The sequence below is a fragment of the Typopeltis vanoorti genome, chromosome 26, assembly GCF_054136105.1.
Source record: "Typopeltis vanoorti isolate ZY-2024b chromosome 26, IOZ_Tvanoo_1.0, whole genome shotgun sequence".
In the NCBI taxonomy this organism is placed as follows: domain Eukaryota; kingdom Metazoa; phylum Arthropoda; class Arachnida; order Uropygi; family Thelyphonidae; genus Typopeltis; species Typopeltis vanoorti.
In genome coordinates, this window is record NC_143574.1 from 15,205,335 (window position 1) to 15,221,018 (window position 15,684).

The 15,684-nt window shown below is 35.0% G+C and overlaps 1 protein-coding gene across 1 annotated transcript in view; it reads left to right on the forward strand.

Annotated features, from left to right (window-relative positions):
• LOC150092349 (enhancer of mRNA-decapping protein 4-like) overlaps positions 1-15,684 on the forward strand; it is a 406,953-nt gene that overhangs the window by 327,564 nt on the left and 63,705 nt on the right. Inside the window, exon 21 of the mRNA XM_090414848.1 lies at positions 1,379-1,534. Within this exon, the coding sequence (XP_090270974.1) occupies positions 1,379-1,534 (156 nt within the window). The remainder of the gene's footprint in view (positions 1-1,378; positions 1,535-15,684) is intronic.

The following is a 15,684-nucleotide window of genomic DNA, read 5'->3' on the forward strand; positions in this document are numbered from 1 at the left end:
ATTGTAGTGTTTGGAATAGCTTCTCTCTTGGCACCTTGTTATGGTCCTTTTCCAGATCTACAAAACTTAAATGCAGATCTTGTTATATTCCCATGATTTCTCAACTATCTGTCTTAATGTGAAAATCTGATCCTGACAGCCTCTATTTGGCCTGAATCCAGCTTGTTCTTCACCAAGCTTCTCTTTCACAGTCCTTACCAACTGTTTCTCAAGTATACTTCATATATCTTACCAGGAACACTCTGTAATTTTCACATTCAGTTTTATTAACCTTTTTATATATGGGTACTATGAGAACTCTACTCCAATCATCTGGAATTCATCACACATAGACTTTGTTACACTTGGATAAAGGAGTAAGCGAATAATATAATTTCTCGGTATCTTTAATTTATATTATAGCCAAGTGAAAAAATTTTCCACACTACAAGCCTATTTTGCATTCCCATTTCAGCTTATATAACAACTTTCCTTGTGTTATTCTATCAGATGCATTTGAAAAGTCCAGTAATATCACTCTTCAACTTCATTGTCATTTTATTGTAACATCTAAGTAGATAGCTATAGCAAAATATATTTCCATGTTTAAGTTTCCAAGGCTGATGTTTATTTTATCATATGGAGATATGGTAATACAGCATATTTTTTGTTACTTTCAAGACTTTGAAAGTGTTTTTTTGTTTCCATTTTTATTGGTTGAAAATATAATTATTCCTCCTTAACTTGATGAAATTTTAGTATTTAAGATTCACTTCAATATTACATGTAGCCATTCTTTTGTTAAAAAAGTATGTCTGCAGTGTATGCCAAAAAAAAGCTCTGGATTCATTTGAATGGTGTCATTGTACAAGAGTGCTATTATGAAATGCCCTTTTTTGTGATTATTTGTTTTGATTTAACTTTTCCAAGAAATTATATTCTTGTTTAATTCTTTATCCAAGTGTGTGTGTTGGAATGAAGTTTGCATATGAAATATCTTCATCTAGGCTAACTTGTATATAGAGGCTGATGACTTCACATCAATTGCCTTAGTACACATGCTAAGCACGCGCGCACACACACACACACACACACACACTTTCTGTATATAATTACTATGCATTATGGGAAGGATCACTCCACAGACTGGTTTCAACCTTTATTGAGGTCTCATAAGTGGTAACTGTTCAGAAGAGATACCAAGGTTGAATCAATGCAGAAGTCATATATGTCCCATGTACAAGTAGTAAAAAAAAGTGTAACACCTTATTAAAATTCTCTGGATTAGACATAGCTGTAGAAAGTTTTTACATTTGGTTGCAAATTTTGTTTCCTTCCTGATTGTAATGTGAAGTTTCTGAATGTTTGTTGGATAAATTTTCTTTCACTAATTTTATAGCTAGTAAATTAGAATCTGTTTTAGCCAAAAAGGATGAAGACAGCCAGCACTGGTTAGAGAGTCAATGCACTTCTTTATCTCAGGCTGTTATGTCAAATGTTGGTAGTAAAATAGAAAAATCTATGAAGAGTGAAGTGAAAAGTAGTGTTTTACCATGTAAGTATATTACATTATAATTATAATAGAATTTAGAGTTTTATAATATTCTTGTATATATTAAAAGAAAGAATAATAAATATTCATTATTGTTGAGCATGTATAAATAAATGAGCACTGAAGCTTTTGTAAAAAGATTTGCAAATGACAGAGCTTTCTGGAGTACAACCTTCAGAATTGATATCTACCTAGTGTTGTGCATGAAAATATAAACTCTGTCCAGGAGCCTGTATATCCTCCCCTTTTATTAGAGTTTTTCTCAGAAACAACCCTTACAAAACAAACTCCATCTCAGTATTTGAGCTGAAAATTATTCAAAATTGTAACAGACATAAAGGAATAACATACACTCGTAGCACCCTTTAGGTTTTTTTTTTTTTTTTTTTTTTTTTTTTTTTTTTTTTTTTTTTTTAGTAACTCATAACTGTTAGAATGAAGGCAGTCTTAAAGTGATTGTCTCCCATATTTTTGATAAAGAAATGTTGCTGAAGGTGTTGATGTTTAGAGAGTACATCATTGCTGATGCTGATTCCAAAAATAATCTCTCAAACTTGTAATGCTTGTTTGATTACAGTACCATTAATTTTCTTCCTCTTAATCAGCTATGAAGGACTGTCTCCTAGTTCAGACTTGGCATAATAATAGTAGTATGTATATTTCTTAGCTTCTTGAAGACAGATGTTAACATTTCTTGTCTGTATATAGTAAACTTTTGCAGGCAGGAAGCATATTATGCACTTCTAGATGTGTTAAAGAATATAGATTTGTCCAGGAATAGATTATGGTTGCTAGTTTATTTTTATTACTCCCACCACAAAAGGTTATAACCTACATTACATTAATACTGTTGATTGGTTAAGGATTTATCACATAATCCAGAAACCTTGCTCTACAGACCAAACATGGAACTTTTTTTCAACCTGCTTACTGGAGGCATGAATTGGGCAGCGAAATTCATCTCCTGCCTAATGACATTTGCAAACATCCATGCCAGTTGCAAGATTTGAATTAAATCTGCAAACTATTGGTTGGAGAGTAGATATGCTAACACTCACCAACCAGGCCAGTATGGTTAGTATATCTGCTCATGATTCTACTTATACATGTATAAGACAAAGGTTCACAAGATGCTTAAAAAAAAAAGTTACTTCTTGTCCAAAGAAATCTTAACAAGGTGAAACCTTACTATCCCATATATGTAGGATCTCAAAAATTCAGAGATTCTTCCTTCCCTCTTTTGTTTAGTATTGATTGTATAGTTGAATAGTTCCACTTACATTTTTTTTTTCCCCAGCGAGTATAAACATTTCTTTTCTTTTTTTTTTCACTTCAAAAGCTATTTTGAAAACGCTTATTCAAAAAAAAAAAAAAAAAAAATCGAGATGTCATGATTAACTTTGACATTTTACACCTCTGTTTACTAATATATCACCAAAAACAACTTAAGGTCTGCATCCCCACCACCACCAACACACAGCGCTTTTATTTGTTCAACTTGATCATGTCCATCATGATCAAGTAACTTCTCATTTAATCCTAATTAATTCTATGATAAGGCAGTTAATAGTACCTGCATAGGCCATCAGTTGTGTGTATTCTCTGGCTAGGTTATGTGCCTTGCATGTTATTATCACCTCTGTATAACATTATCTCACTTACAGTTGAAAAATTTCTGTTCTAGAGAGGATTTGAACCCAAGTCTTCCCAGCTAAAGGGCATCTTCATTACCAACAGCTATGGAGATCTTTTATTCGATTATTTGAATTCTGTGTAAAGTAACCATGCTATTTATTTTATGTGGGAAAATTATACATACAGCTAAAACAGGGCTATAATGGATTAGCTCTCCATATCAGACAGCTAGAGAACAAAGTGGTCAACACAGCTATGCTCAAACATTCCTGGTTATCTTATGTAGATTGTGTATTTGCTTTTTTGCCCCAATGGCCCAGACAGATTAGATACATTTTTAGTGCAGTTAAACTAAGCAGCATTCAAAAATACACTTTACTACAGAAAAAGAGTAAAAATCACTTGTCCTTTCTAGATACAAGTAATGGATAGAAAAAATAGAAATAATGAGCTATCAGGCTATGTTATCAGTAGTTGCAATGCAGCGTCTACGATACACCAAACACAGATGAAGTTGATATGCAAATATACTCCTCGCATTCCTATCGACATGTGTATAAAGACAAGCAGGGGCCTGCTGCCATTTACTGCATGTTAGAATGAAATCCATTGCAGTGACTCTGAAAAAGGCATGATTGTTGGAGCCAGCCTGGCAGGTGCATCTATGACCAGAACAGCTGAAATTGCACATGTTAGTCGAGGAACAGTCTCTAAGGGTATGTCAGCATGGCAGTCGACAGAACAAACATCATCAGCAAAATGCAATAGTGGACGAAAGCGCTAACTACAAGAGTGGGATGTTCGAGCATTAGTGTGCTGTACCACGAAAAATAGGTAGGCTGCTTCTGAGCAATTGTGTGAAAAATTCAACACTGGTAAATCATTAATTACAGATAGCGCTACCATCTGTTTCCTTTTCTGTTTTACTATTGCCTTTGTTACATCCTTTATGTTAGCTCCCAGGAAGCTCAATTTAGTGTCCTTTGTCAAATGTAGATATCACTGTACCATATGATGTTTCTTTTTTTCTTATATTTTAATTGACTTACCTTATTATTTAAATCATTGCAATTATTATTATTCATTGATAACTTATGACTTACTTTGCTTTTCTGCTTTTTCCAATTCCCTGGTCGATTTTCCAATTATTTCTTTTAATCTTCTATGTAATGGGTTCCATGTTATAGTTTTCCTTAGCTTTTGACTCTGCTCACTGGTTCTGCTGGGTTTACTGGTTTTACAATATATCTAAAAAGATATTAGAAAATGTACTGAATACAATGAAAACATTAAAGGCCACAATAATATAGTAAAATATACTATCTGATCTAACAAAAATACTCAATTAAAAAAAAAAAAAACTATTTTACATCAGCTTCAAATTATACATGTCTGTACATGGAACCATAATCTGATCATACATAATGTTTGAATTATATCAATAGTTGGAATTGAAGGAGGTACAGGAAGTTGGTTCAATGTAAAATTAGATGTGAGACAAAGATTCATATTATCTCTATGGTTATTCATCATCTGTATAGATTACTTTATGAAGGAAAGTGGCATTTTTCAGGATATTAGACCTGATATCAAAATTGGATATTTTTTGATTTATGCAGATGTTATACTCATAAATAATTCCTCAAGTCTGCAGGATTCCTTTACTGAATTGAATAATTTCTGTAGCAAATTTGGCAGGAAAATCAGTAAAAAGACAGACATTGGCAAGAACATTGAAAAACATCAGCCGTATCTTATATTTGACAAATTATATTCTTGTTTTAATCCTGTACCCAAGCGTAAGCATGAAGTAACTTCATGACTAGTGTACTTATATATGGAGGCTTTTGACCACATCACTTACCTTAGTATTATCCCATAATGCAAAAATATTATGAGAAGGGTCACTATCCATACCAGTTTTGACCTTTATTGAGGTCTCAGTGGGAACATGACCCAACATTAAATCAGTGAAGTCACATATTTTCTATATACAAATAGAAAAAGAGTGTATCACTTTATTAAATACTCTGGATGAGAGACAGTTATGGAAAGTTTTTCCCACTTGGTTACAATGGATATTATACTTCACAAGAAATTATATTCTTGATTTAATTCTATACCTTTGCACAGGTGTGAAGTAACTTTGCAATTAGTCTACTTATATGTAGGGGCTGTAATACTAAGACAGTTGATGTGAAGTTGACAACCTCTATACACAAGTAGACAAACTATGAAGTTACTTCATGCTTTTGCTTATATTTAGGTATAAGATTAAACAAGTTCATGCAGTTAGCTGAGTAGCTATGCGCTTCACAACTATATGCCTGGGGAAGGAGTGTCCTGGGTTCGATTCCTGTTGCTGACAAGAGGAGCTTAGGATCTTTCTCAGACATAGCCAAGTTGGCCAGTCTCGGGTGTGGACTGCAGGTTTTTCTCCCCTGCAAGCAGACAAACTGTCCTTGAGAACTCAATGCCTCTACAGGCATAGGATACACTGGGAGGCATAAGGCTAACCGCCTTATCCTTGTGTACGGTTGTGGTTAAATTAATAGAAAACCCTCCACACCTCAAGATAAAAGAGGGAAAAAGGAAGAAGATTAAATAAAAAAGAATATAATTTCTTGTCGATTATAATACACATTTTAACCAGATGAACGTTCCACAACAGACGCTATCCTGAATGGAGAATCTATAGAACAAGTAAAATATATATATATTTTTTTTAAATAATGGCAAACCGTGAGCAGACATATAAATACAAAATTAATAACGGAAAAACTCACATAAGAAGATTATTTAATAGTATAATTTTCTCCTGTGTGTCATCACAGGCATCTTCAGTACATTTTAAGCTCAAATTAAACAACAACTGAACAATTGCAAAAAATTTCCAATGAACTCTATGTCACTAGACATAGAGTTCAGTGGGAAAAGACAAGCGTCCTTCACAAAAGTCGGTTCCTCATGGAACGGCTTTATGAAGAAACATGTGAAACCTTACTTTTTCACTCTCCTAACTTAAATAAATCTGATGGTTTATGTCTATCCCCCTTTATGGGTGATAGTACTTTATAATTCAGCTAATCTTTCCTAACTTTTTATTGTATATATATATATACAGGGTGTCCCAAAATTCACGCAAGATTTAAATTTAGTGCCATTTGTGGGGTAAAGTGTTGCCAACGAGAAAAAAAAGACAGCATGACAGCTGACAGTTCAGGGTTGTTAAAAATGGAGCGCTGCATGAAAGAACAACGCATTTTCATTGTTGAGCAATATTTTAAAAATAATGAAGGTTTGGCAGCTACAGTTCGCAATTTTCGTACAAAATATGGTCGGAATAGTGATTTAACTTCATCAACTGTGAAAAGATTAATTAAAAAATTCAAGGAAACTGGATCAATTAGTGATCTTATATACACTCTGGCCGTCCTTCAACAAGTCGTTCAACAGAAAACATTGAAGCAGTTCGTGAGAGTGTTGCTGAGAGTCCAGGAACATCAATTCGGCACCGTTGTCTTGAATTGGGCATTTCGAGAAGCTCTCTACAGCGTATTCTAACAAAAGATTTGCATCTTTTTGCTTACAAAGTTCAATTGACTCAAGAACTGAAGCCTACTGACCACACACAGCGAAGAGAGTTCGTTGAATGGATTATGGAACAACAACAAGTGGATGCTTATTTTTCGAACAAAATCATCTTCAGCGATGAGGCTCATTTTCATCTTGATGGCTTCGTTAATCGACAAACTTGTTGCATTTGGGGTTCAGAAAATCCAAGAGTGATTGTTGAGAAACAAATGCATCCACAACGTGTCACTGTTTGGTGCGGATTTTGGGCTGGAGGCATCATCGGTCCATTCTTCTTCAAAAATGTGGCTGGTAAGGCAATGACAGTTAATGGTGCTCGCTATCGCGACATGATAATCCAGTTTTTTGTGCCTAAATTGCAAGATATGGATGTGGACGACATGTGGTTTCAACAAGACGGTGCCACATGCCATACAGCCCGAGAAACAATTCAATTACTGCATGAGTCATTTCCTGGTCATGTAGTTTCCCGTTTTGGTGATCAGAATTGGCTGACCAGATCATGTGACTTAATGCCGTTGGACTTTTTTCTTTGGGGTTTTTTTTGAAGTCTAAGGTTTATGCCAACAAGCCCACGACCACCCATGCCTTGAAGGAGGAAATTGAGCGCTGTATCAACAAAATTCAGCCACATTTATGCAAAACGGTCATGGAAAATTTCGACAAAAGAGTGTGTATGTGCCAGCAAAGCCGTGGAGGCCATTTACCCGATATGCTATTCCATGCATAACCCTATACTGTATACTTCATGAATCAATAAGAAATTACAATTTTTAATTAAAAGCCTGTGTTTTCTATCAAAATTACTTCTTGCGTGAATTTTGGGACACCCTGTATATATATATATATGTGTGTGCACATATATATATGTGTGTGTGTGTGTGTGTGTGTGTGTGTGTGTGTGTGTGTGTGTGTGTGTGTGTATAGTTTTAGATATATAGAGACACACATCTCTCATGGATTTTCTTCAATATCTTAACAACCAGCATTCTAATATAAAATTCACTGCTGAACTAGAACGTAATAACTGCCTTCCTTTCCTGGATATAATTCTTACTCAATGCTCTGATAGATTTAAAATCTCTATATACAGAAAACCAACTCATACAAACAGATATCTGCACTGTCAATCTCATCACTTTCCACCACAAAGGCTCGGTACTATTTCTACCTTAGGACACGGAGCACGATCTCTTTTAAATGAACCAGATGAACTCCAAAAAGAAATCGAACAACTTTCTCTTATCTTTAAACAAAATGAATATTCTGAAAAAACAATTAAGAAATTTCTTCTGGATCCTCCTAGGCAACTTACTACAGAAACTACTGATTTTAAAGGTAGCATCTCAATACCTTACATTAGTTCAGTCTCAAATAAATTGGCTAAAGTCCTTAAAAAATACAACAGCAGGACGTTTTTCGCTACATTCCCTAAAGTCTGTTCTCTTGTAAGCCATCCGAAGCCTATTCATCATAACCTGAAATATACAGGTGTTTACAAGTTATGGTGTGATTGTAATATTCCTTATTTTGGATAGACTAACAAATCTGTTGAACTGTGTATTGAGGAGCATAAGAGAGACATCTCCTATAAAAAGTCGCATGCATCTGCACTATCCAGTCATGTTCTTTTCTCTAACAATCCTCATGATAATCTACAGAGTCACTCAGTGTGCTGGGATAAATCCAAAAACATTTTTTGCTGTAGTGATGAGTTTGAAAGGAAAATCGTGGAATCCAGGGAAATCCTCCTTAATCCTGAGCATTTGAGCAGCAATTTGAGTTATAACATCCCTGATAGTCATACTGTAGTTGTTCAATACTGGCGTTCACGAGCACCTGCAAACACGCATGTAACAAACAATAGCACGTTAGATAGAACGACTTGAAAAGTACAACATTTTTGTTTCAATTATGTGTTGCATTTTTTGCCTGTAATTCTCAGTTTTTTATATCTTCAATTTTTATTACTGTGTTCTTACTTTAGTGGATACCTGAAGAAGGCTGTAAAAGGCTGAAACTAGTTGTATTATTAAATTTAATATTTTATCTCGGTTTAAAGTCATTTAAAATTTACTCTTCAATATATATACATATATATATATTTTTTTTTTTTTTTGGAAATTTATTGACCTTTTTGGTTATCTTACACTAGCTACTTAGGCGATGCTTTTTTGGTATTGTCAGTTATTGTTTAATTTGAGCTTAAAATGTACTGAATATGACTGTGACACACAGGCAAAAATTATACTATTAAATAATCTTTTTACGTGAATTTTTCCATTATTAAATTTGTATTTATAAGTAAAATATATCAACTATTTATGCACCGTTTTTGGTGAAGATGGCAAATTAAATATTAGACAACAGAATAATCACCCTAGTATGGTAGGAAGTCAACTGAATAAATATACACTGTTTGAAAAGAAGTCAATGGACACCCCCAATCGTCAAGGTGCATTATGCCTTGTAACAAGTCATGTTTCTAGCTGGTATAAATTGGAGGAATATGTTCCTCCCAAGTCAGTGCATCTATGTCCAGGTGAAATGGCTGAGAGAAGGGAGACAGAATTTGAAAGGGGTGTTGTTGATAGGATGCCATGTTGCGGGTCTATCTGTTTGGCAAATTGTTGACAAATGGGCCATCCCAGGTCAACAATCAGTGATACTATCTGAGATAGAAGCACAGGTAGTCAAGTGCTACCCACAGTAGGCAACCCACCACACTCATTAAACGTGACTGTAGGGTGCTACAAAGGAAAGTATGTAAAAACTGCCATTCGTCAGCTGACTCATTGAATGTAGAGCTATGAGCATTGACTGGAACACAATCTGCACAAAAACATTCAGAACTGTCTCACAACATGTTTTCTATGTAGGACTGCAATATGCAAGCCTCACATTATCCAAATCAACTTGTGCAGCATCATATTCAGTGGTGCAAAGAGCATGTACAGTGAAACATGTAACTTGGGAAGCTGTGTTATGGAACGGTGAACCACATTATACCCTCTACTGAGCAAATGGATGGGTGTGGCATATATGCCCACTGAACATCTCTTAGAAGAGTACATAACCACAACTATGAACTTTGGAGGTGGTGTGGTGTGATGGTATGGTCTTGTTTTTCTGGGTTTGGACTCAAATCTCTGTTTGTTGTACCATGAACATTGAACTCTGAGGGGTATCTGAACATTCTGGACAACATAATGCTTCCTACTTTGTGACATTTCTATAGAACTGACCATTGTCTCTTTCAGCAAGAGTGCACTATGTCATAAGGCTGCTGTAACTGCATGGTTTGTGGATATGAACATCACCACCTTCGACTGGCCTCTACTGAGCCCTGATCTCAACCTTATTGAACATCTGTGGGATGAACTGAAGTGTTGGGTGAGGTTAACTGACATCTGCCCCACAACAGTCCAGAACTTCATTACATATGTAAAGGAAGAATGGTCCAAAATTTCCATCGATTGCTATTGTATGCTTGTAGAAAGTATGCCCCATAGGATTGCTGTAGTCGTCACATCAAAAGAAGGTTCTGCACCTTATTAAGTTAGTTGTCATGGCTATTTGTTCTTCACACTGTGGTGTTCATTGACTTCTTTCCATGTAGCGTGTATGGAATAAGAGAGAAATTAGTCCAAACATTAAAGTATCTGCATAGAAAACAGTATTCAAACCACTTATAAGTTATGAATCTCACCAGAGATATGAGAATTCTGAGAAAAATAGTAGTGAGATGGTATAAATGACAGAACATATTAAAAATAAAATATTAGCAAGGAACTTAACATTGAAGCTCTTTTGTTTAATGCGTAGTTTCTCTACCTTTTTTTAACTTTAGACATTAAACATTCACTGTGAGCTTCTAGGTGAATGTGAATATTTCTGTGGTTTAGCAAATCTTTGGTTAATTTCCAGTATTGAGACATGTGTCTAAACATAAAACAGGTTTATTAAAATAAACAGTATAATCTGACAATTTTCTTAATTTGTCAGGCTTGAATCATCAGGGATACAAGACAGATAAAAATTATATAAATACAGGTAACCCTCGTATAACGCGGATGTTAGGTTCCATAGAAATGCCGCGATTATATAAATCGTGTCATACGAGACTTAGATCACATAGAAAAAGTAGGGTTAGGTTCTGAAATTGTTTTTTTTTTTTTTTAATTATAATTATATAAACAACAATGACATATCCAACAAAAACAATATTTTTATTTAATTCAGGTAATTTACGTAAGTTAAGAAAACATAAACTATGAGACAAATACTTAGTATAAAATTATAAAAATTACAAATTGTACATACATTTCATTGCACATAATGCATAAATATTTTAGACACAATAAAATAAAGGGCATATTTTAATCATCATCACTGTCTTCAGAAATAACATTTCGTAGATGTTCTTTAAGTGGCTTGAGGTCATCACCACTTGAAATCTCTTGGATATCATTTGTATAATTCTCATATATGTATGTAACTCACCAGAAAATAAACTGCTCAGTTTGAGAATAACACACTTATGACTTTAAATGCCAATTTTTCATGACAAAATTTCATGCCGGCTGGGGCGTCGCCCGGTTAAACAAGGCCCCCGTTGTTTTCGCCAGGGAACCAGGGCGAACAGCGAAAAGTCAGCTACTGGAACAAATCTGAAAACAAACCCCAACTCGACATCACCAGAGTTAAAGATCGGTACTATCAACGTAAGAAGCCTGAATGGCAAAGAAATGGAGCTAGCTGAGGAATTAGATAAGTACCAGATCGACATAATAGGGGTGACTGAAACAAAAAAGACCAAAACTGGTGAGATCTTTCTGAGCAATAAATACAAAATGTTATATTCAGGCAATAACAATCAAGGAAAAGAAGGAGTAGCCATAGTATTCAACACAAAATACGAGGCTAATCTTCTTGAATGGCAGTCAGTCTCAAGTAGAGTACTGTGGGCAAATATGAGAATGGGGAACTGGACAATGAGACTTATTTGTGCCTATGGTCCCACAGAAGGTTCTACTAAGGTAGAAGTGGAGGAATTTTTTGAGGCTTTAGAAAAAGCAACTGACACAATGAAAAAGGAAAAGTTGGTCCTTGTTGGGGATCTAAATAGTAGAGTAGGAAATGATTGTGAGACATACAAAAATATTTTGGGAAAATTTGGAGAAAAGAGCAAAGCTAATAATAATGGCAAATATCTGTTGGATTTCTGCTCAGGACATGGACTGGTTATTACTAACACCATGTTCCAACATAAAAATTTGCACTTGCACAAATTCACATGGAGAGAAGAGGCTAGGAATAAGAAAAGTCTCATTGACTATGTTATTGTTGATAGTGATGTTTTCTCCCTGGTGCAGGACACCAGAGTGTACAGAGGATTTGAAATTGGAAGTGATCACTATTTAGTCTTGAGCAGGATAAAATTGAATTTCATATTGAAAAGAATAACATGTAAGAAAGTTTTAAAGCGAATAAAAGTTGAGCAGCTCTCAGATGTAAACTGTAGACTAAAATACAGAAATATTATTGAAAAGAAAATAAAAGAGTTTGAGAACAGGAATCAAACCTTGGAGATTCAGTGGCAAACTCTGAAGGAAACATTGATTGATTCTGCCAGAGAGGCATGTGGTGAGGTTGTGTGCAAAGATAAAAAAAATCAGAACTCCCTGGTGGACACAGGAAGTTAAAGAGGCAGTGAAGGAAAAGAAGAAAGCATATCAAAAGTTCCTGGCAAATAAGTCAGCTTTTACTCTTACAGAATACAGAGACAAATGTAAGAAAGCTAAACAGTGTGTAAAACTAGCTAAACAAAAGTCATGGGAGGACTTTGGCAAGAATATAGAAAATAAATATCAAGAAGGTGGCAAAATATTCTGGAGGTTGTTGAAGAAGCTTAGGAATGGAGGAAAGAGTGCTGTAAAAGGAATTAGAGATGATAAAGGTGAAATGAAAACAGGAGAAAAAGATATCCTTGAAGTATGGAGTAATTACTTTGAAAAACTGCTAAATGAAACAAGCAGTGATGACAGCACAGTGATAAAAAACACTGACCAGGCATGCAGTCAGGAATACATATCCATACTTGAAGTAGAAAAAGCCATCAAAGGCTTGAAATGTGGAAAGGCAGCAGGAGTAGATGATATTCGACCAGAAATGCTGAAGTATGGTGGTATAAGAGTCTTACAGTGGCTGCACAGCATAGTTCAGAAAGCCTGGACAGAGGGACGAATTCCCGATGATTGGAGTAGAGCTCTCATAGTACCCATATATAAAAAGGGAAATAAAACTGAATGTGAGAATTATAGAGGTATTTCCCTACTGAGTGTTCCTGGCAAGATCTATGCAAGTATACTTGAGAAACGGTTGAGAAGAATTGTGGAAGAAAAGCTTGGTGAAGAACAAGCTGGATTCAGGCCAAATAGAGGCTGTCAGGATCAGATCTTCACTTTACGACAAATAGTCGAGAAAGCATGGGAATATAACAAAGATCTGTATTTAAGTTTTGTCGATTTGGAAAAGGCATATGACAAGGTGCCAAGAGAGAAGCTATTCAATACGCTGCAGTTATATGGTGTCAATGGGGCATTATATCAAGCAATACTTAGTCTTTATTTGAGTTGTGAGTCAGCAGTTAGAATTGAAGGAAGTACAGGAAGATGGTTTAATGTTAAATCTGGTGTGAGACAAGGATGTACATTATCCCCTCTGTTATTCATTATCTATATGGATCACATTATGAAGGAATATGGTATTAAACATGATATCAAAATTGGAGATGTTAATGTCGTCTCTTTGCTTTATGCGGATGATGTTATACTTCTGAATGGGTCCGCTACAGGTCTGCAAGATTCTCTGACTAAATTGAATAGCTGTTGTAATAGATATGGTATGAAGGTTAGCAATAAAAAGACAAAGACAATGAAAATAGGCAGAATCATTGAAAATGTCAACTGTGTTGTGAATAGAGAACCTGTGGAACAAGTAAAACATTTCAGCTACTTAGGCACAATTTTTACTGAAGATGCTAAACTAAATATAGAAATAGACAACAGAATCAGCAAAGCTGGTATGGTGGGAAGTCAATTGAATAAATTCATATGGAATAAGAAAGAAATTAGTCGGAACACTAAATTAGCTGTATACAAGACTGTGTTCAAACCAATTTTAACTTATGGATCTGAGAGCTGGGTCAGAAGTAAAACACTTGACCAAAGACTAGAGGCCGCAGATATGAGAGTCCTGAGAAAGATTAGAGGCGTGAACAGATGGCATCAATGGCAATATCATATTAAAAATGAGGATATTAGGAAAGAACTTGACATTGTCAGCATCCAGGAATGCGTTAGCAGAGCTAATCTCAGATGGTATGGTCACTTAAATAGAATGGGAGAGGAAAGATTAGCAAAACAAGTGTTCTCTGCCAGGTTGGCAGGAAAACGACCCAGAGGAAGACCAAGATATAGGTGGATTGATACGGTACAAAGTGCCTTAGACGATAGAAATATAAGGTCTGATAATGTTGGAGTCTTGACAAGTAACAGACTGATTTGGAGGAAAATTGTAGATAGGAAGTTAGTAATGATGTAATTTTTTCATGTAGTACTGTCATATCCTGTACACCCCTTGAGGGTACATGGCAGGAATTTGATGATGATGATGATGACTTTAAATGCGCTTTCCTGGCAGAAAATGAAGACAATTTTTAACAATAAACACTATACAGTAAATCTCAGACTTGCAACCTATGGCACTCGTGCCAGAATTTGCACGTCTGGGAATTTTGCTGGCATGTTGACAATTTACAGGTGATATCCTTTTATACGCTTATAAATTATTCAAGTTTTTTTTAATTGTTGCAATACATACAAGCTGGATTTTGTTTTACACAAGACAGCAGCTATAAAGACATGCATATCATTGGTGTGGCATTAACAAAAGATCGTGCGACCCAAAGACAAAAGCAAGAGACAAGTGTTGAGTTGAAATGCTAATTTTCTTCAATCGAATTCCATAACATCTGAAACTGTCATACAACATTCACTATTAGTTTTAACACATTCACAACAGGATGTCATTTATCGTTCCGATGGAACTTCTCATTACTGACTGGCTCAACTCACACAAGCATTTCAACCCTTGGTTGAATTTTTATTGCTTCTTGTTTGTGTTTGAGGTGGCAGGCGAACTCACACATTCATTATAAGGCATGTTTCAATTCTTGGTAGTGTTTTATTTTAAGTTAGTCTTTGTGATCTGATAATGCAATAAAACAAATACTTATTTCATAATTGAAAAATTGGAAAATAGTTTTAGTTAAATACTGTGTTTTGGTGCAACATATGGTTTTGCTTAAGTCTATAGAGCATAGTTTCTGTGAGAAGGGACATGTGAGTTAGTGCCGTTTTTATTCCATCTGTCTCTAATTGCGCTATTTGTTGGGAATAACACAGACTGCAAAAGCCTCTGTACAGTACCTTATTTAGTGATGCAATAAAACTAAATTCGATATTTATAACTATTTGCGCAAAACGGGCAGACACAAATTTAACAAAGATAAAATTTGATTTTTAAGTCCTGCAGTGAAAAATAAATAAATAAAAGGGTTACTAGAAATTGTAGACCGCGTTATATCGAAACCACCTTGAACGAAGGATACTACAATTTGTAGACTGCGTTGTATAAGTACCACGTTATACGAGGGTTACCTGTAATTAATATAATTAAATAAATAAAATATTAAATAAAAAACAGGATAAAAATATTAAGTTCTTTTCTAATCTTTCGTTTTTAATATGTTCTGTCATTTATTGCATTCTGTCACTTGCTTACCTCTATTTTTCTCAGAATTCTCATATCTCTGTTCAGATTCATAACTTACAACTGAACCAACAGCACAAACATATCCA